General features: G+C 44.6%; 1 protein-coding gene across 8 annotated transcripts in view; it reads right to left on the reverse strand.

The window, feature by feature from the left end:
- The window catches only part of LOC124774903 (choline-phosphate cytidylyltransferase A-like), a 126992-nt gene that overhangs the window by 50130 nt on the left and 53306 nt on the right, over positions 1 to 23556 (reverse strand). For all 8 annotated transcript variants that reach the window (XM_047249567.1, XM_047249566.1, XM_047249569.1 and 5 more), the window contains exon 5: positions 20509 to 20660. In XM_047249567.1, coding sequence (XP_047105523.1) covers positions 20509 to 20660 — 152 coding nt within the window. The remainder of the gene's footprint in view (positions 1 to 20508; positions 20661 to 23556) is intronic.

Consider the following 23556-nt stretch of genomic DNA (forward strand, 5'->3'; position numbering starts at 1 on the left):
GGGCCCCAAGGGACCACTTCCTGGCGAGAGTAGCCAAAGAAGTCTCATGCTTCTCCGGCTGGCGCTTGTGACGCTGAAGTACCCACCGGCGATCTTTAATCGCTTCAGTGATGTCAGGGGACCACCAAGGCACAGTCCTCCGCTGAGTGGACCCAGAAGAACAGGCAATGGCAGATTCTGCAGCAGTAACAATGCCAGTGGTGACTGAGTGAACCACCGCATCAATGTCGTCATTTGAGAGAGAGGCTCAATAGGGGCAGGGGGGACTAATGTCCCCGATGGTTGGGGTGGTGTTGCTCCTGAAGGAGGTGGAGCAGGAGCAACAGGGAGTGAAGTGCCCCCACAACCAAGGGGGCCGGTGAATTCTGACAGAGCTGAGATCCAACTGTATGTGATGACATGGTAGATGTTCGAACTGGTGTTGCAGCAGCGGCGTAGGTCGACGTCATTGGTACAGGATGGAGCCTCTCATATTTCCGCCTAGCCTCGGAGTAGGTCAGGCGGTCCAGGGTCTTGTATTCCATTATTTTCCATTCTTTCTGGAATATCCTACAGTCCAGCGCGCGGGGGGAATGGTGTTCTCCGCAGTTAACACAGATGGGAGGCAGAGCACATGGAGTATTGGGATGCGAAGGACGTCCACAATCTTGACATGTGATGCCAGAAGTACAGCGGGATGACATGTGCCCGAACTTCCAGCATTTAAAATACCACATCGGAGGAGGGATATATGGTTTCACATCACAGCGGTAAACCATCACCTTGATCTTTTCGGGTAAGACGTCACCCTCGAAGGCCAAGATGAAGGCACCGGTGGCTACCTGATTGTCCCTCGGACCCCGATGGACACGCCGGACGAAGTGAACACCTCGTCGTTCTAGATTGGCACGTAATTCATCGCCGGACTGCAGAAGAAGATACCTGTGGAATATAATACCCTGGACCATGTTTAAACTCTTATGGGGTGTGATGGTGACGGAAACATCCCCCAACTTGTCACAAGCGAGCAAACTCCGTGACTGGGCAGAAGATGCTGTTTTGATGAGGACTGACCCAGAGCGCATTTTGGACAAGCCCTCCACCTCACCGAACTTGTCCTCTAAATGCTCCACAAAAAACTGGGGCTTGGTTGACATAAATGATTCCCCATCAACTTGTGTACACACGAGGTACCAGGGTGAATATGCTCCACTGCCTTCTTTAGCCATACGTTCCTTCCATGGAGTTGCCAGGGAGGGAAATTATCTTGGTTCGTATTTCTTACCATTGAGGATAGACCTCGATCACTTAGAGACTGCTGGTGGAGGCCCACCAGTGAGAGATGATGTATCAAGCTTCATTGCGGGCCATCCGCCCTGATGCCACCCACTCCAACCAGGGGCTCTCCCCACGGGCGCCACCCAGCCACAGCAAAGACCACCTGGCAGGATGGCCTTTGCCGGGAGTCCCGATGCCCCAGAGGGATAGGCATCTACTCCTCGGCAAACGTGGGGAGGTAGCAGCTCAGGCATCAGCAGTGCGATCCCTGTGTAGCCAGGGGGCTACCACCAAGAGGGTACATGACAACCCCACCACAACGGACTGGCTACCGTGCTGGATGTCGGGTGTCGAAATATCCATGTACATCACGAGGGCAAAGATGGAAGTGCACAATGGAGTGAATGTATGCTACCCAGAATACACTGCAGCGGATGTGGCCAGAAGCTTGACGTAAGACCAACTCCATGACAATATCGGGTGTGCCAGATCTTAGGGCAAGATGGATTTAAGATGCACCACGTAAGGCGTCCTTCCCCAAATGGTACGCACTAACGGAAAATTTGGAAAGGTAGTGGTCAAACCCCTTAGGGGACCATCACATTAAAGGCCGAAACAGTTGAGACTCCTTTTAGTCGCCTCTTACGACAGGCAGGAATACCGCAGGCCTATTCTTACCCCCGAACCCGCAGGGGGTTAATGTGGATTCTGAACCACATGTTGTTTCAGGTGACTCCTCAAATCAATGAGAGGTGAAAACTAGGTTGAAACAATGACTGAAATATTCATAGTCTGATCGAGATCCAATCCCATGACCTCTCGGTTTCCAAGTTCACTGTTTACCACTAGACCACCAGGCATAATATGTATGTAGACAATTCACGTACAGATTTTAATGAGTGAGTTTGCAAGTATCATCGTATGTGACATGTTTGGCCATCTCATCTCATTCATTTGCACTTACTTAAAAGCTTGTTTTATTTACACTGCCAAGGGATTTGGAATTTTTTTGCTTTTGTTGTACTATGAAACCTTACTGCTTGCTGAATTTTACGATTTTATGTCAATGGGAAGTACCCTATAGGGTTTGATAAGCCAGTTCACGAGTATCGAAATATGTGACATGAATGGCCACAACTTTCGATTGCATCAACTTGGAAGCTTAAATTTTTATACCATCTTGATACATCTACCACTTCCTACAAAAAAGGGGTATTATGAGTTGGACAGAGAGCTAGATGGAGAACAAAGTGATCCTATAATGGTTAGGGTTTTTTGACTGAGATACAAAACCCTAAAAACGAAAACACCCCATAGATTTTTTATAATAGGGAAATTAAATGCAGAATTATTTGTGTATCTGCTAATACTCAACAGCTGTTAAATTCATTTCATTGTTCTACAAGTGGTATTGTGATGTAGACCTGCCACAATGCTTTTTTCTTTTCAACAAACTTCACATAAGCTGCGAAACACCACCACTACTGTGCACCGAAAATATTGACTTTTATCTTACTTTTGAAAATGAAATTCATAAACTTTCGATCATGGCAAATGTTATCAAAATTATTGATCTGACAATTAGTAGAGTTTGCATTTGGGTGCTCACAAGTGTACTGTCAGATTTTTTATGTTCTTTATTACACAGGGCACTCGGCTAATGGTTCCCAAAATCTATAATGGGAACATATGCTATACAGCTGCATGTGGTGAATGCAGGCTTGAGAATGGCTTTTTCAAAATCAGCCAATACTGCATTTTTTAATAGTTAAACATCCACTAGTCAGAGAGTAGCAGATTAAAGATTGTTCATTGGTATATACTTTCCCAGCTACAGTCCAATGATGGAAAGACAGAGTAACAAATAAAGACGAGTTAAGAGAAAGAAAAAGGGGAAGTTAAAAAACAGTACAACTAAGGACTAGGAGTGAAGCACACAAGGAGATGGAGAAAACTACGAAAAAAAAGTAAATGTGTAAAAAATAAAGAAATACTACTAAAAATGTCAGGCTGACAATTCTTCGTGAACTTAACCAATATTGTTGTTGTTGTTGTTGTAGTGGTCTTCAGTCCTGAGACTGGTTTGATGCAGCTCTCCATGCTACTCTATCCTGTGCAAGCTTCTTCATCTCCCAGTACCTACTGCAGCGTACATCCTTCTGAATCTGCTTAGTGTATTCATCTCTTGGTCTCCCTCTACGATTTTTACCCTCCATGCTGTCCTCCAGTAGTAAATTGGTGATCCCTTGATGCCTCAGAACATGTCCTACCAACCGATCCCTTCTTCTAGTCAAGTTGTGCCACAAACTCCTCTTCTCTCCAATTCTATTCAATACCTCCTCATTAGTTACGTGATCTACCCATCAAACCTTCAGCATTCTTCTGTAGCACCACATTTCGAAAGCTTCTATTCTCTTCTTGTCTAAACTATTTATCGTCCGTGTTTCACTTCCATACATGTCTACACTCCATACAAATACTTTCAGAAACGACTTCCTGACACTTAAATCAATACTCCATGTAAACAAATTTCTCTTCTTCAGAAACACTTTCCTTGTCATTGCCAGTCTACATTTTATATCCTCTCTGCTTCGACCATCATCACTTATTTTGCTCCTCAAATAGCAAAACTCATTTACTACTTTAAGCGTCTCATTTCCTACCCTAATTCACGCAGAATCACCCGATTTAATTCGACTACATACCATTATCCTCGTTTTGCTTTTGTTGATGTTCATCTTATACCCTCCTTTCAAGACACTGTCCATTCCATTCCACTGCTCTTCCAAGTCCTTTGCTGTCTCTGACAGAATTACAATGTCATCGGCGAACCTCAAAGTTTTTATTTCTTCTCCATGGATTTTAATACCTACTCCAAATTTTTCTTTTGTTTCCTTTACTGCTTGCTCAATATACAGATTGAATAGTATCGGGGAGAGACTACAACCCTGTCTCACTCCCTTCCCAGCCACTGCTTCCCTTTCATGTCCCTCGACTCTTATAACTGCCATCTTTCTGTACAAATTGTAAATAGCCTTTGACTCACTGTATTTTACCCCTGCCACCTTCAGAATTTGAACAAAGATTAATATCTCAAAATCATAAATTGATCACATGAGGCCTTACCTGAAAAACCGGCCAGCAAAGGAGAAATTAAAGGATTGGATTTCCCACCATGATAACATTCCCAGTCACTGACTGTTGGGTATATGGCAGTTTTGACTCAAATGAAGATGATAATTTTGCATCCTTCTTATTGGCTGGTTCTTATTTCCCTGTTCTATATAATGAAAAGAGACGTGAAAGGGAAGTGCTTCAAGGCATAGAGAAAGGAAAATAATGCTCTTTAATTAAAAAAAAAAAAAAAAAAAAAAAAAAAAAAAAAAAAAAAAAAGAGGGAACAACAATGTTAGTTGATTCTTCTGTTGCTGCTGGTAGGACAACTTCATATTTATGTTCATCATAACTTCATATTTATAAATGAAAAGCACAGAAGTGTTGACATTTTATGGTGTCGTATTTCAAAGATACAGATGAGAGTTGCAGCTTCATACTGAAATAATGTCATGTAACGTCAGGATTTGGTCCAAAACATGGAAATACTGCAAGACATGCTTGCCTGGACATGAATACAGTTGTTTGCCAAGCATGGTTGACTGTTGTATTTGACCACGAGCGGTACCTGTGCAATGTTCTCGTAACATTTCAAGTGTCAGTTGCAGTGAGAACTGTGCTGGCATAAACTGTTGCTAGCACACCGCTCGGCAAAGATGTAGCAAGAAGATTGGTAGTAGGCGATGGATCAAGCACACCTATCAGGAGAGAGGCCAAAGACAGACTCGCAACCAACATGCTGTCAACACCCTCATCGCTGCAAGTATTTAGATCGCTGCCACTGACTGGAGGGCTCTGTTTTCCTCTCAGTTACTAGCTCACTACCTCAGTCACTAGCTCAGTCTCAGTCATTAGCGCAGCCGCTCAGTCACTGACACACCACCAACTCGCACTCCAATTTGGCATCTATCATTCATGGCATAGCGGGACTTTTACTTCACTAGCAGTGAGGCTAATGAGGACTAATATTGAAGAGCTTGTAACACAACACAAAGAGCTGTAAAAGTTTAAGTATATATAGAATCTTGTTAATACATGTGTGCAGTTGTGTTGTAGAAAAAGGAGACTGGCCACCAAACAACATCCTCTTCTCTACTGTGTCAACAAGGACATGGGAGTGACAATGAGGATAACACAGTGCAGACTGAAGATAATCAACTTGGCCGAAGATTTTGCTTGCTTCTGTTGTGTTTTAGCTTGCAGGGTGCACGTTTCTATTTGCTGAATTATTGTTGTGATCTTGTACATATTCCGTAGAACTGATCACATTTCTCTTTTCAGAGGCTCTGCTTGTTTTTGCTATAATGTACATGTGTAAACCATGAATTCCCCACCCCCTCCCCCCCCTTGTCTCAGTTGCTGACAGCCAATGTGATGGATCTAACACAAACTTTCAGTTTCAGAACCAACAAATTGCTACGCTATTGAAGATGGTACAACAACTGCTGGCTGCAAAAGCTGCGTCAGCAGCACAAGCAACCAATCAAACAGCCCAACACGTGCCGTCGACCAGCATACCACCATTTTTTTCTGGCCATCATGTGAACTTTCAGTTAGACAGGTTCCTCAGTAACTTTGCTTAATCATGCCACATGCAGGGTGTATATGTGGACAAGGAAAAAAAATTCCCGGATTTTTCCCGGATCTCCCGGCTGAAGATACACTTTCTCCAGAGTGAAAATACACTTTTTCATGTTACGAAAGTATAAATTCGTATTCCACCAAATACCACTTGTTACTCTCCGATGCATTGAAATCGAGATTGCGATGCGCTTTGTAAGCCAGTCATAGCTCATGTCACGTGATCTCGCCAGTCGATGACAGCGGATATTCAGAGCATAGGACACGTGATGTAGTCAGCCAATAGCAACATCATTGTTAAGTAGCGCGAACACACAAATAGGTAAAGTTAATATAAACAGTGCTGCTGCAAGAAAAGAAAAGCTTTCAGATATGGTATTGGTCTCTACGATTTGTAAGCTGCAAGAGAAGCTAAGCTTCCACATATAATGTTGATCTTTTTTGGACGTTTTACACTTTAAGATACATCACACAAATGTGCCAGTAAAATTTTGATGCCGTCATTAATCTCTGATCTTCTGGGCTGGAAATTCTTCCAAATGGATTGTCATCGAAGAGTTGATTTTTAAATGAGTGTCAAACGCACTGTGGTTTAAGAAATTCATCGTACATTCTCGCACATAGTTCACCTTGCGTAAAAGGAAATTTACTTTGAAAATAACGCTTTTCAAACCACAATTCGCAATATTTTCCCGCGATCTGTTAGAAATAGATTTGTTCCGGCAGATAAGAGGCGTCACTGTGCTTGCGCAGCTGCGATGACGTAGGAAGCCCGTATGTGTGAAACATTAAAAGAAACAAGACGTCAGAGGATACTCCAAGAGCGTCGGAATTTCGTGAACCATACTGCAACGAATAATTCGCCTTGCAGTGTACATTCGTATGTCCAGATTGCCAACGAAGCAGGCCTCGACCTGATATTAAGCTCTTCAGTGTGGTGTTCAGGATGTCAGTTTTCTTGGAGTACGAGTACTGTATTATCTCATGTTGAGTTCTTTATTATGGCACAATGCTATATGTGCTAGAAGATGAAAACGTGCATTTGAAATGCAGCGAACAGTTGAAACTAGCCAATAGTGTGGTAAACACTTCATTTCAAATAAATTGGCTGTCTCAGCGGAAAAATAGATCAAAAGCCGGATTTCTGCAGCAAAACGACAAAAGTAACTCCATTATTCTGCAAGGCAATTAATGCTTGACTGTCAGAAAGGTGGAAATAAAATCTGAAACTAATAACACATTTTAGCCTTCTGTAATTACATGAATGTATTTTAATTCACTTGATAGCTCCCAGCCACAGAAATCACTTTGTTTTCATTTGATGTGAGAGCAGTAAATGAAGAGCAAACAGCAAAATAACTAAATGTAAACAAGGATCACGTGAAGACTAGCCCCCCTGCACTACAACTTACGACACTCAGACTCCTCTGCGTATCAGCTCCTGATCTACGATATTTCAAACTGAGGCAATAGTAGACCCGTTTAGTTATCCAGTGATTATTCTCTGGTTAGACGTTCATACAACACGTTTTCCGCGCTACTCCCACAATATAACCTAGCGGCTGCTAGTCGGGGACTATACAACTTGCCCTTTCTAGGTTAGCAATCTGACCAAAATTTTCTTTCAAAATTTCATTTTCTTGGATACACCGAGAAGATAATACGTAATCTTTCTTACCAGTTAATCTTGTTCGTCACTTATTTTCACTCTCGTAGTCTGAATCTATGGACTTCACTAGAAATTTAAACAACACTGATCATTCGCATACCCAATCAATCACATAAACAAACAGCAGTTGGCATTCACCCGTTCGGCTTTATTCCACTGAACTCGTATAGCCCCGCCCCTTTTGTCTGCTGGAAAGTTTATTTCTAGATGCAATGAGGATTCCCCTGGCAGAGACATCACGTACACTATGCATGCATTCAAAAATCAACTTTGATTCATTCAGAAATCAACTTAGAATGTGTTCAAAAATTTTCAAAAACCAACAGGGATGCGCTTCAAAATCATTTGAACAATCGATAGACCAACGTGCGCTCGATGCTAAGCACGTTTGCCCCTGCCCCCCTCGAAATTTCCTCCTGGTTCATATACCACGGTTTGCTGCCAGCAGCAACATTTCTGTAGACAGAAGCGGGAGAAGGTACAACTCATACGCGACTTAACTGCGCATGCGCATGAGCCCACCCGTAACTGCTTAAATGGATCTAATGTAAACAGTTGTGACGTCACGAACATCGGAGGTAATTTTGTGTTACGAAGCATTACATAGTCTTTCACACATTTTGCTGTTGGCAGACACTTGTATGAGCTCTGTGTTTTTATTATATGGCACATTTCCTTTGGAATTTTAGTTTTATTCTCTCGTTCATGTAATGTTGTTGCAGTATTATTCTGCAGTGGTGGGATACAGTTATATCCTTTGTTAGAGTATCACTTCTTACCAGTCAAAATTACAAAAAATTAACTGAAAACTAAAGCATGAAAAATTCCCGGAATTCTAAAAAATTCCCGGGTTTTTCCCGGTTTTCTCCCGGATGAAAAAATTCCTGGGTCTTTCCCGGATCTCCCGGTTGTCCCAGGTCGTATACACCCTGCACATATGAACAGTTAGGCTCACCACACCTTTTTAAATCTAGCAAGCACCTCACTGCTTACAACTGACAGGAAATTCCAGAGCTCAGACAGTGTAGTTTGCCTGCCACTTACAAATCTCATACTAGGACGGTGAATTTTATTGTGTTGAAATCAAGAGACAGTGAGAACATATTCAGTTTAGAGGGCTTTGATTTGTTTTGAATTAGCATCCAAGACAATGTATTTTCAGTATCAGCTTTTGCACCACAAGACAATGTCGCTAGTTTGCTTAACTATTTTCAGAAGGAATGGGAAAAAGCTAGTAACTTTGTAGCGCATGTCACACTGAAAGACAAAGCATGGCCTACGTTTTTCTGGGCCCACTCCACACCAACTGCTTTAAGAGAAAAAGAAGCCAGTGAATTAAAGAATTGCAAGATAACAGTGTAATTGCTCCCATACAAGTTAGTCAATGGGCAAGTCCTCTTGTTTCGTTGCCTAGCCTTCTGGTTGCATTCGCATTTGCGCTGACTTCAAGTCTACAGTCAACCCACAGTAGTTGACACTTACCCATTACCTTGCCCTGAGGAACTCATGGACAGACTTGGTGCAGGACATTACTTTTCCACGATAGATTTGCATGATGCTTACTAGCAAATTCCATTGGATGAAGAATCACAGAAAGGTTGTTGTAAATACACACTTAGAACTGTTCAAGTATTTGCATTTGCCCTTCGGCAGCACTTCCGCATACACCATTTTTCAACGTTACTTGGAACAACTGACTGCAAAAGTGTCATTTTGTTCAAACTACGTTGATGGCATTGTTATCTCAGGTTGTACACCAGAGGACCACATTGCCAATTTGCGTACTCTTTTTTGAGTGTTGTCAGAAGCAGGGCTCAAATGTTGTCTCGAAAAGTGTGACTTTTCCAAACTGAACTATAGTACTTAAGCCACGTGATTAACAGTCAAGGGTGTGCACCCCCTCCAATCTCATTTGCTTGCAATCCGTGACCTACCCGTTCTTCTCAAAGTATCTGAAGTGCCATCAGTAATGCAAGATGACATACTACATTTGGCTCACATACCGAATGCCACTCAGATCGAGGCTCCATTGCATCACAAAAATGTACCTTTTGTATGGACTAAAGACTGTCAAGACACATTTCAGAAACTCAAAAATGCTTTGCTTGGTGACAGATGTTTACTGCATTCTGACCCTGCCAAGCCGGTAGTTTTGCAAGTTGATACTCCTTCCTACGGAATCGGCACCGTGCTTTTGCACAGAACTGGTACACAAGACTGACCTATTGCTTTTGCCTCAAGTTGCTCTCTCAAATACAGTGCAATTATTCTCAAATAGAAAAAGATCCTCTCACTATTGTGTATGTAGTAACCAAATTCCATCACTATTTATATGGTCGCAAGTTCTATTTAGTGACAGATCACAAGCCTTTCCAGTCCTCGTTTCATCCGTCAAAGCCAGCTCCTACATGCACTGCTCAAAAATTGCAACGATGGGCTTTGTTGCTTTCGCAGTGTCCGTACAAAATTGTGTACACACCTACAGCAAAGCATGGCAATGCAGATGCTATATCTCGCCTTCCCCTTGGCCGAGACTCTGATTTTGATGACCCTGCCGCACTCTTGTTGCCAAATCAATGCGCAAAACTCTGAATTGCTAGAATCTTTTCCCTTGCACTACAGAAAAATTGCACATGCCATGAAAGTGGACCCTGATTGGAAGACGTTGTTGCATTACATTCACACGCCTTGGCCTCATTCATTGAACAGTATCCAGAACTCAGTTGTTCGGCTATATTTTCTATGTCGGCATAAACTTTCTGTTCAAAGGATGTGATTCTAGTTCAAAATGGTAGTGGACAACCGTGTGTGCTTATTCCTGATGTGTTGCAATTGCTCCATCAATGACATTGGGGACTTGTTTGGATTGAACAGTTAGCACCATGGCACTGTACCCGGCAGGGCACAGACACCCCTATTAAACAGATGACGTCACAATGTCACGCATGCGCAGAAAACCGATCCACTCCACCACAAACAAGACTCTATCACCATGGCAACGAGTGCACATAGACGTTGCAGGACCATCTCGGAACAGTCGTTGGGTTAGACACTGGACTCGCATTCAGAAGGACGACGGTTCAATCCCGCGTCCGGCCATCCTGATTTAGGTTTTCCATGATTTCCCTAAATCACTCCAGGCAAATGCCGGGATGGTTCCTCTGAAAGGGCACGGCCGACTTCCTTCCCCATCCTTCCCTAATCCGATGAGACCGATGACCACGCTGTCTGGTCTCCTTCCCCAAACCAACCAACCAACAGTCGTTGGCTCATAGTGGCAGACTCTTGTAGCAAGTTCCCCTTTGCAGCGTCTATGACTTCTACCAAATCACAGAGCACCATTCAAGCTTTGTCCTCCATATTTTACACAAAAGGTTTGTCAGAAGTTCTTGTGTCAGACAACAGACCACAGTTCACTTCACCTTATTTTGAACTGTTTTGTGAACGAAATGGCATTCAGAATGAGATTTTCACTCTGCAGTGGAGTGTGCGCTGATATGAAACTTCCTGTAACATTAAAACTGTGTGCCGGACCGAGACTCGAACTCGGGACCTTTGCTTTTTGTGGGCAAGTGCTCTACCACCTGAGCTACCCAAGCACGACTCATGCCCCGTCCTCACAGCTTTACTTCCGCAGGAGAGCTTCTGTGAAGTTTGGAAAGTAGGAGGTGAGGTACTGTGGAAGTAAAGCTGTGAGGACGGGCTGTGAGTCATGCTTGGGTACCTCAGATGGTAGAGCACTTGCCCACGAAAGGCAAAGGTCCCGAGTTCGAGTCTCTGTCCGTCACACAGTTTTAATCTGCCAGGAAGTTTCAGAAATGGCATTTGTCACCTAACAAGTGCTCCATTTCATCCCCAGTTCACCCTGGAACAGGTGCTGCAACACTTTCTCACCTCCTATCGCTCCCACCCGTGAGACGGACTGTCACCAGCAGAACTTCTGCATGGCCACCGCAATCAGATGTTGCTCCACTTGCTACACCCACTAGAGAATCCAGTGCCACCAATGGTCCACAAGTATCGCTTTGTGCTGCACTATCTTGTTCTCTTCAGAGTTTATGGCAACCATGGGTGCTGGGAAAGGGGCATGATCCAGGAAAGCATTGCAGGTCCTGGTGGTTTGCAGCACTGCCACCAGAACCAAATTCGCGTGTGTCATTTGCCCCATGATTCTGCTGCTTTTCTTTCGCCACATTCACGGCCTCACTGGACTAAATGGCCTTCACAGCTGCCTGCTGGTGCTGCCAGGGCACTGCAGGAGGAGCGGATGGATGATGCACCCTCGCTCCCATCGTCCTCGCTTGCCGACCCAATGGATCTGGACCTGGACCTGGACGCGGACCCACCATCGCTGTCACCCTCATTGCCCCAGGACAGACCCTCAGGCCTTGACATGTGCCCTGGTAGTAGTTTTCTGGAGGATGTATCTGTTGTCACGCAAGCCAGATGGCAGGGTACAGTCAGGAGTACGCCGTCCTCCACAGTCTCGACTCCCAACTCATCTCTACATCCAGCATCCTGCCTCCCTCCCCGTTGTCATTCACATCTTCCCTTTATGACAATGGTATGGCATTTTGAGGGGGTGGGGGGGGGTGGGGAATGTGCTGAGGTAAGCTGTTGCCAGCATACCGGTCAGCAAAGATGTAGCAAGAAGATCGATAGTAAGCACTGAATCAACCGTGCCTATCAGGAGAGAGGCCAAAGACAGGCTCGCAACCGACACGCTGCCAACGCCCTCTCGAACACAAGTATTTAGTCTCAGTTACTAGCTCACTGTCTCAGTCACTATCTCAATCTTAGTCACTAGCGCAGTCACTGGCACACCAACTTGCACTCCAGTTTGGCACCTGTCATTCATCGCATAGTGGGACCTGTACTTCACCAGCAGTGAGGCTAATGAGGACTAATAATGAAGAGCTTGTATCACAACACAAGAATGCTGTTAAAGTTAAGTAGCAGCTATCTGTTTAAGTAAATAAAGAACCCTGTTAATACATGTGTGCAGTTGTGTTGTAGAAAGAGGAGACCTGCCACCAAACAACATCCTCTCCCTTGATTCCTATGGTACAAGACTCTACAGTCTCAACGAGGACACTACAAGAACAGTGTTCTGCACAGTCTTAAGTGCATTACATCAAAGCTAAGTGAAGTCGAACATGAGCAAATTGTTGGTGTTAATATGGTGGGTGCTTTTGTAAGCCAGGGACCTAAAGTGTTTGAAGGTCTAAGAAGCAACATATTTAAGTTTTAAACCGCATACAGGGAAAGCAGAAAAATGTCATCCACTAAGTCACAATGCGGACGAAAGTGAATGTTGAGTGATTGTGATGGACAATCATTGAAGAGAATTGGGTGAATAAATAAGAGGACGAGAGCCACAAAAATCGTTGCATAACTAAAAGTCGCACTTGCAAATCCTGCCAGTGCCAAGACAACATGAAGTGACCTCCATATCCAGGGAATTGTAGGGTGAGCTGAAATCAGTGATGCAAACACTAGTAACAAGAAAACATCGAAACCATAAAACCTGGACTACGGAGCAATGGGAGAATGCCATTAAGTCACACTGGTCTTGTTTCACATTGTTTCCAACTTCTGGCCAGTTTACATCCCAAGAGAGAAACATGGCAGGGTTCTGTGATGATTTAGGCAACCATATCATTTTATTCCATGTGCCCCACGGTTATTCTGCAAGGTTGCATTACTGTCAAGGATTATTTGACCATTCTGGTTGATCAAGTCAATCCCATGTAACTATTTTGCAGGAAGAATGGTACAAGATTCCATTGAAATCATACAGGATCTATAGCCATTCCAAGACATCTGGAAGCTGTTTTGAAGAACAACAGTTTTCCTACAGCAAATTAAGGACATTAATGTGCAGGTTTTTAGTTTTTACATATTTAGTCCACTCCCTGTATCTATGTGGATCAGAAACAGATTGGAATGGAAGGCAAACAATGACTATAATCGAAGTGAAATGGAGCTGGCCAAGAGATGCAGCCAGGCAGTGGACCGAAGAGATTCTTTGCCGGTTTACAATACGTTATCGATGGCATCTCCCCAGTGCACTGTGTGCCGTTCAAAAACAACATGCCGCCTCCCCCCTCCCCCCATCAGCACATCGCTGAGGAGCTCACTGTCTCCAAAGGGCGCACCACGCAAACACACCACAGAGGACAGTAAATTCACATGACATTGCATGCGACTGATTGGCTGTCGCATTGTTCTAAGTAGTTGTAATTCAGAGCTGCTTCTACAGACTCAGTGAATCTTCAAACTATATCAACCTTAGTACAGAAGACTGCAGCAAGGATAATACACTGATCAGCACGACACTACAAGCAACTGCTACATGTCAGTGTCTATCAGATTGCACCACTGTTCAAGACAATTTTTTACTATAAAAAACACTACCTCATTGTAGGCAATTCAGCACTACAGAAGAACCTACTTTTAGGGCGCACAACTTCAACGGTCATTAGCGCCCAGACTACGTTAGGAATGCACTGCGAGTCACAAGTTTAAAACAGCAACGAAACGGAAAACACGATAAAAGACAGACTGACAGGCATAGGATTAAAAAAAAGAAAACAGCATAATCAAATGTCCTTAGAGAGGGTTGTCAAATTGATAAAATGAAGAACGCGAGCAGCTGCTCGTGGGTCATCCGCTAAAATGGCTTCTAGAGTACATGGCAGGCCAAGATCAAGACGCAGTGTGTTAAAATCCGGACAGGACGTTAAAATGTGGCAGACCGTCAGCAATTGCCCACATGGGCAGAATGGCGCCGGCGCAGCCGTCAGCAGATGGCGATGGCTGAACCGGCAGCGTCCAATTCGTAACCGAGCCAAAACTACCTCCTCCCGCCGAGAAGGGAGTGAGGAGGACGTCCAAGCCACGGGAACAGGTTTCAAGGCCCGAAGCTTGTTGTCTGTAAGTGCAGCCCAATCGGCATGCCACAGCGATAAAATGCGCCGACAAATGACCCTGCTACAATCTGACGAAGGGACACAACAAGAAGCTGTCCGAGGCTGGAAGACCGCAGCCTTGGCCGCGGCATCTGCAGCTTCGTTCCCAGGGATACCGACATGGCCAGGAACCCACATAAAGCTAACCGGAGAACCGACGTCCACCAGCTGCTGAAGAGAGTGTTGGATCCGGTGCACGAAAGGGTGAACCGGGTACAGATCACTGAGGCTCTGGATAGCGTTCAGGCAACTCACCAGCGTCAGCATGAAGACTCTCGACGGGACTAGTATAAAACACTCCGATTGCAAGTCGTAAACCCCGATGTTGTATGGAGTTGAGGCGGCGTAAGATGGATGGCCGTGCAGAGGAGTATACGAAGCTCCCATAATCCAGCTTGGAGCGGACGATCGACCGATATAGGCGAAGTAGGACGGTTCAATCCGCTCCCCACGACATACCACTGAGAACGCGGAGGACATTTAGAGAACAGGTACAACGGGCAGCCAAATATGACACATGTGAAGACCAACTAAGTTTCCTGTCAAATGTTAAGACCTAAAAATTTTGTTGTCTCCACGAATGGGAGAGCAACGGGACCGAGTCGTAAGGACGGTGGGAGAAACTCTTTGTAGCGCCAGAAGTTAATACAGACCGTCTTCTCGGCAGAAAAACGGAAGCCATTGGCGACACTCCAGGAGTAAAGACGGTCAAGAGAACGCTGAAGACAGCGCGCCAGGAAACACGTACGCTGCGCGCTGCAATAAATGGTAAAATCGTCCACGAAAAGGGAGCCTGATACATCAGCTGGGAGGCAATCCATTATTGGATTGATCGCTATGGCGAAGAGAGCGACGCTCAAAACTGAGCCCTGTGGCACCCCATTCTCCTGGCGAAAGATGTCTGACAGGACAGAACCCACACGTACCCTGAACTGCCGATCCATTAAAAAGGAACAAATAAAAAGAGGGAGGCGACCGCGAAGGCCCCATGTATGCATGGTGCGGAGAATGCCCGCCCTCCAACAGGTGTCGTAAGCCTTCTCCAAATCAAAGAACACAGCCGCGGTCGGGCGCTTCCGCAAGAAGTTATTCATAATGAAGGTCGACAAGGTAACCACATGGTCAACAGCAGAGCGGCGCCTACGAAATCCACATTGTACATTGGTAAGTAGGCGTCGAGACTCGAGCAGCCAAACCAATCGAGAGTTAACCATTCGCTCCATCACTTTACAGACACAGCTGGTAAGCGAGATGGGTCGATAACTGGAAGGCAAGTGCTTGTCCTTCCACGGCTTAGGAATCGGGACAACAATAGACTCGCGCCAGCATGCGGGAACATGTCCCTCAATCCAGATGCGATTGTAAGTACGAAGAAGAAAACCTTTACCCGCAGGAGAAAGGTTCTTCAGCATCTGAATATGAATAGAATCAGGCCCTGGAGCGGAGGACCGTGATCGGCCAAGTGCGTTTTCGAGTTCCCGCATGGTGAATGGGGCATTATAACTTTCACGATTCGAGGAGCGGAAGTTAGGTGGCCTAGCCTCCTCTGCCTGTTTGCGGGGGAGGAAGGCAGGGTGGTAATGAGCGGAGCTCGAAACCTCTGCGAAAAAGCGGCCGAAGGCATTGGAGACAGCCTCAGGGGCCACAAGGACGTCATTCGCGACTGTCAAGCCAGAAACTGGTGAGTGGACCTTAGTGCCAGATAGCCGGCGCAGGCTACCCCAGACAACAGAAGGAGTAAAACTGTTGAAGGTGCTTGTGAAAGCAGCCCAGCTGGCTTTCTTGCTTTCTTTAATAATACGACGACACTGTGCACGTAATCGTTTATAATTGATACAATTCGCCACTGTAGGGTGGCGTTTAAAGGTGCGTAAAGCACGTCGACGAGCACGTAAAGCGTCTCTACATGCTGCGGTCCACCAGGGGACCGGTACGCGACGTGGAGAAGAAGTAGTGTGAGGGATGGAATATTCAGCAGCAGTGAGAATGACTTCCGTGAGGTGTGCAACCTGACTATCGCAGCTTGTGAAGGTTTGATCCTGAAAGGTCGCCCTGGAAGAGAAGAGCCCCCAGTCTGCTTTGGAGATGGTCCAACTAGATGAGCACGGAGAGGGGGTATGCTGCAGGAGATGGATAACACACGGGAAGTGGTCACTCGAATATGTTCAGAAAGTGCATACCACTCAAACCGGCGTGCAAGTTGGGGAGTACATATAGAGAGGTCTAAATGGGAATAGGTGTGAGATGTGTCCGAAAGAAAAGTAGGGGCGCCAGTATTGAGGCAGACAAGATTGAGCTGGTTGAAAAGGTCTGCTAACAGGGAGCCCCTCGGGCAGGATGCTGGAGAGCCCCAAAGGGGATGGTGGGCATTGAAGTCTCCAGTTAACAAAAACGGTGCAGGTAGCTGAGCAATAAGTTGCATCATGTCTGCCCTGGTAACGGCAGATGACGATGGAGTGTAAACGGTACAAATGGAAAATGTAAAAGTGGGGAGAGTAATGCGGATGGCAACTGCCTGCAGGCCAGTGTGCAACGTGATGGGATCGTAGTAAATATCATCCCGGACCAGCAACATAACCCCTCCATGAGCCGGGATACCTACCACAGGGGGTAGGTCAAAACGCACAGAGGTGTAGTGTGCCAAGGCAATTTGATCGCATGGGCGTAGCTTCGTTTCCGGGAGGGCTACGACGAGCGGACGGTGTAAGCGGAGCAGCAACTTCAAGTCCTCTCGGTTGGAGCGAATGCTGCGAATATTCCAGTGAATAAGTGCCATCGTAAGAAAAAAAGGAAGATGAAAGAAGGGGTCACCTCGAAGGCCGCTGAGGGCCTGGCTTCGAGCGAGCACTGCCACCGCTATCAGTAGGCGGACAGTCATCGTCCATTGGGTCTATAGGTTCATCGGCCATCTTGGGAAGATGGCCGGGAGGGGGAGCTTCCTCCGCCGGTGAACGGCCAGATGTTCGGCTACCAGCGGTGCGGGAGAAGAAATGCGCCGTGGCGGAGAAGGAGAACTGTGCTTCCTATGAGCCTTCTTGGAAGGTCGTTTGGTGGAAGTGCCGGTCGAAGGCTGGGAGGTCGAGGTACGTAGGAAGTCTGCACGGGATGGTTCCTTCTTGAAGGCCCGTGCATCTGACTTCGGGGTCTTCGTCTTAGCAGAAGCTGATGAAGGGGCTGGTGTCTGTGGGGTGATGGGAGGAAGAGGAGACGTCGACCGCGCGATCTTAGCACTGGCCGAACGGACGACCATGGTGCTGAAGGTCAGATCGCATGTCTGGGTTGCCACCTCCCTGGTAGTCCGAGGCTTCCTACTAGCCAATAGCTTGCGAGCAGCCGAGGTGGACACTTTCTCTTTGACCCGAATTTCTTGGATACAGCGTTCTTCGTTATAGACAGGGCAGTCGCGGGAGGATGCGGCATGGTCACCCTGACAGTCCACACAACGAGGAGACGGAGGTGGACAGTCACCCTCATGGGCATCCCTGCCACAAGTGACACATTTAGCCGCATTGGAACAAGACTGTCGAGTGTGATTGAAACGCTGACACTGGTAGCAGCGCTTAGGTGTCGGGACATAGGGGCGAACAGAAATAACCTCGTAGCCCACCTTCATGCGCGATGGCAGCTTCACACTATCAAAGGTCAAGAAAAGCGTCCGGGTCGGTACAAGGTCATTGTTGACCTTTTTCATGACCCTATGGACAGCCGTCACACCCTGCTCAGCGAGGAAAGATTGAATCTCCTCGTCAGTCAATCCGTCGAGGGATCTAGTATAGACCATACCACGAGACAAATTCAAAGTTCGGTGAGCCTCCACCCGGACAGGGAACGTGTACAGGAGTGTGGCCCGAAGCAGTTTTTGTGCCTGAAAGGCGCTCTCAGTTTCTAGTAATAAGGTACCATTACGCAACCTGGTACAAGATTTGACAGATCTGGCTATGGCATCTACGCCCTTCTGGATAACGAAAGGGTTGACAGAGGAAAAATCCTTTCCATCCTCAGATCGAGAAACGACGAGGAACTGTGGGGCAGGCGGTAGTACTTTTGTCACTGGTGGCTGGTCAAGTTTCCGTTTTTGGGCAGAAGTCGAGAGAGATGGAGTGAAATCCATTGCGAAGGAATCCCCCATGATTGCCAGTGTCTCCGATGGCGCACTCCTTCCTTGTGGGGACCCTCTCAGAGGGCACTCCCGCCTTAGGTGAATGCTTACACCACAGGTCACACCTCCCGAGAAACAGACGGAGGGACCAATCGGCATGGTCAGAAGGTATCAGCTCAGGCAATCACCCCTCCCTGGGCCTGGCCTTTACCAGGGGGTACGTGCGTGCCTTACATGTCCACCCAGGGCGGGGAATTACGCGTTACCCCGTCACCGGCTACGCGTGGGTCGGCCTTCAGGCGCGCACAGGGAGGAAGGAAGAAGAGGAAAAAGAAGAGAGAGAGGGAGAGAGAGGACAGACTGTCTCAAACGCCGAGGCGGAGACCAGAGAAGGCAAGGAGAAGAAGGCAATGAGAAGGCAAGGAAAAGAAGGCAAGGAGAAGGCAAGGAGAAGAAGGCAATGAGATGGCAAGGAGGAGAAGACAAGGGAAAGAGTAAGGAAGACAGTGAGGTGGAGAAGAACAAAGAAAGGAACCAACCAAAGGAAGGAAGAAACGAGAAGTGAAAAAGCAAAATGACCGCAAATAGAGGTCGTGGAACCATCCGTCTCCGGACGCAGGCACTAACTGCCCCCTTGAGGAGGAGGGACTCCTTTTAGTCGCCTCTTACAACAGGCAGGAATACCTCGGGCCTATTCTAATCCCCGGACCCGCAGGGGGATTAATGGAAGGTGAATAGATGCCTTCCGCAAATGTGCAGTAACGATGGAAAAGTCTAGAACCAGCTAATCCACCAGTGTACCTTAGATGTCTGATGTGGATGAAGAAGATGAAAAAGAAGAAGATGATGGCAGATTTTGCACTGAGAACTGAAAGTTGCCATGAAGAATGAAAAATGAAATAGAGTAATCAGGCCAAAAATACCTTGAAGGTGGATTTAATTACAAACAATGCTTGTTTTCATCAGGCTGATGAGCAGAAAAACAATTTTATAAATAATCAGTCTATATTCCTCTTGACTACACAAGTAAAAGAAGAAATCACACATGAAAAAATAATTCTAACAACAAAAAGATTTTTAATCGTCATTTTTTCAATTGCACAGGCAATGTCATTACAGCTGTAGCACAAGTGATTTTGAATCTACATTTTGGCTGAGCAACTAATCTTGGATATCACATAACAATTTTCCTAAAATAGAGAGAAAAAAATACCTAGTCTCAATTATTTAGTGTGCCTAAGCTGTGGATATATACTAATATACCACACAATTTAACAAATTGTAGGAGACATAACATGTCTGTTAATAAAAAGTAGACCATCATCATACATTTCTTGTTCCTGACATCTGCATTCTATGATTTGTATACCTTATTTCATTAAATTACACCTATCTTCGCTGCATTATAAGAGCAATAAAAGAATGAGACAATAACCTAATGGAAGGTGAGTTATTTGTTGGAAAAGTCTAGAGGAGGCCCTTATCCAGAGGCTGATGATTATGATTAATATTATGGCAGCAGATTTCATACTGCTGTGAATTAAAAGTTGCTTCGAGAAATTAAAAATGAGATACAGCAATCAGATAAGCATTACCTGCAATGGCAAAGTACTATCCATATACCAATATCTTACTTTTCTTTTTGCATTTTATTATACTTATAAATATATCTCTCTCTCTCTCTCTCTCTCTCTCTCTCTCTCTCTCTCTCTCTCTCTCTCTCTCTCTCTCGCCCCCCCCCCCCCCCCCCATCCCAACAAACATTTCTTAAGATGCAGTGAGAAGAACAACATAATAGTTAAAAAAATTTATCATACCTTGTGAAACGCAAGAAAGTCATCATCAAGTTCCCAAGGTGCATCTCTAACAACTTCATCTACATAGCGACAATGACGAACAGCTTCATAACGTTCAGACTCTGTCATTACTGTGCGACCTTTCTTGCTGTGAGTGAGTGCATCACTGCAGACTGGTAAAAAAAAAACATAAGCTTCAAAATACATTTAAACAATTAGAATGCTGTTAAGAACTAAGTGTATGCCTTCAGTATGTATGTAGCTTTTTGTTATCAAATTTTTTAAAAAGTCAGAAATTTTACTACTGTTGCCAATCAGGCACCAGTGAACTTTCTTTTCGTCATCCAATTTAATAACTATACATGATAAGTATGGTAGTGTGAATAACATAATGCCTCCAACTTATTTGGGCATTATCTCTCTCTCTCACACACACACACACACACACACACACACACACACACACACAAATATAAAATGATAATTATTACAAACAATAAGGATTTACACCCAAATAGCCCTCATAATTAGGCAATTTTAAATTGTACATGCGACAATAAATGCTAAAACACTGTCTTTAAATTGTATAAATAAAAAAATAACAATAATGTCCAGTGGCAAAGAAGAAGAGCATCCACTAACAACCTTCCGAAACAGGAAAATGAAGCAACACTGGGACACAGATGTGAGAAAACAGCAGTAAAATGTTAAAAATCAAAATCTGTGAACAGACAACATGCAAGAAGATATAAGAAGTCATTGAAAATCATTACTCTATATGAACACACACACACACACACACACACACACACACACACTGCTGGCAAGAACTAACATATTTTACATGTTTCAGAATTTTAAGTGCATACAAATGATACAAAAAACATACAAAGCTTAAGGAATATTCTCTACTAAAATCAGAAACATGGTCAACTTGAAAGTAAATAATTTGAGATTGGACACATTACTGTATTTACTAGACCAAAAACAATAATACTGACAACCAACATTGAAAAGAATACTAAAAACTAATCATAATATTAAAATTCCATGGTTAGAATGCAAAATGAAAAACTGGCATTTTAGTATCATCATAGATGGATCGGCAACTTGTGACATTAAGGCAATGGTTTAGTTACACAGTTAAGAAAACAACTACCGAAATACAACATATCAGCCAACAACACAAAATTTAGCCACTCCTATGAAGCATGATCTAAAAAAAAAATATATTGTTTAATTAATGGCCTTTGTTGAAAAAATATTAAATGGTGAAAATATGAATCCTGATGAAGGTTGTAAACTATATATCTATACATCCACCACTACTTATCCACCCATCCATCTATCGACAAGAAATGGGGTACAGGTAAGAATGATATGTCGTTGTTGTTGTGGTGGTGGTCTTCATTTCGAAGACTGATCTGATGCACCTCTCCATGCTGCTCTATCCTGTGCAAGCCTCTTCACCTCCGAGTGACTACAGCAACCTACATCCTTCTGAACCCTGCTTACTGTATTCACCTCTTGGTCTCCATCTACGATTTTTACCCTCTATGCTCCCCTCCAATACCAAAATTGGTGATCCCTTGATGCCTCAGAACGTGTCCTATCAACTGGTCACTTCTTATGGCCAACTAGTGCCAAAAAATTCCTCTTCTTCCCAATTCTATTCAATATCTCCTCATTAGTTAGCTGATCTACCCATCTAATCTTCAGCATTCTTCTGTAGCAAACTGTTTATGGTCCATGTTTCACTTCCATACACAGCTTCACTCCACACTAATATTTTCAGAAAAGACTTCTTGGCACTTAAACCCATAGTTGATGTTAACAAATTTCTCTCCTTCAAAAACACTTTCCTTGCCATCATCAATCTACATTTTATATCCTCCCTACTTCGACAATCACCAGATATTGTGTTGCCCAAATAGCAAAACTACTTTAAGTGTCCAATTTCCTAATCTAATTTCCTCAGCACCACCTGATTTAATTCTACTGTATCCCACTATCCTTGTTTTGCTTTTGTTGTTCATCTTATATCCTCCTTTCAAGACGAAGTCCATTCCGTTCAACTGCTCTTCCAAGTCCTTTGCTGTCTCTGACAGAATTATGCCACCAGTAAACCATAACGTTTTTGTTTCTTCTCCCTGGGTTTTAATTTCTACTCCAAATTTACCTTTCCTTTTCTTTACTGCTTGCTCAGTATACAGATTTAATAAAATCGGGTAAAGTCTACAACACTGTCTCACTCCCTCCTCAACTACTGCTCGCTTTTCGTGCTTCTCAACTCTTATAACTGCCATTTAGTTTCCATACAAATTGTAAATAGCCTTTCACTCCCTCTATTTTACCCCTCCCATGATCAGAATTTGAAAAGAGTATTCCAGTCGACAATGTCAAAAGCTTTCTCTAAGTCTACAAATACTAGAAATGTAGGTTTGCCTTTCTTTAGCCTATCTTCTAAGATAAGTCATAGGGTTAGCATTGCCTCGTGTGTTCCTACGTTTCTATGGAATCAAAAATGATCTACCTCAAGGTTGGCTGCTACCAGTTTTTCCATTCGTCTGTAAAGAATTTGTGTTAGTATTTTGCAAACGTGACTTATTAAACTGATAGTCCGGTAATTTGCACACCTGTCAGCAACTGCTTTCTTTGGAATCGGAATTATTATACTCTTCATGATGTGTGAGGGTATTTCGCCTGTCTCATACATCTTGCTCACCAGATGGAAGAGTTTTGTAATGGCTGGCTCTCCCAATGGGGCCCCATTTCATCTTCATCTACGTCCTCTTCCAAATTCATAATACTGCTCTCTAGTACACAGCCCTTGTACAGACCCTCTGTACACTCCTTCCACCTTTCTGCTTTCCCTTCTTTGCTTAGGACTGGTTTTCCATTTGGGCCCTTGATATTCATACAGGTGGTTCTCTTTTCTCCAAAGGTCTCTTTAATTTTCCTGTAGGTGGCAACTACATTACCCCTAGGTATATACGCTTCTAAATCCTTACTTTGTCCTCTAGCCATTCCTGGTCAGCCATTTTGCACTTCCTGTCTATCGCATTTTTC

The sequence above is a fragment of the Schistocerca piceifrons genome, chromosome 2, assembly GCF_021461385.2.
Source record: "Schistocerca piceifrons isolate TAMUIC-IGC-003096 chromosome 2, iqSchPice1.1, whole genome shotgun sequence".
Lineage (NCBI taxonomy): Eukaryota > Metazoa > Arthropoda > Insecta > Orthoptera > Acrididae > Schistocerca > Schistocerca piceifrons.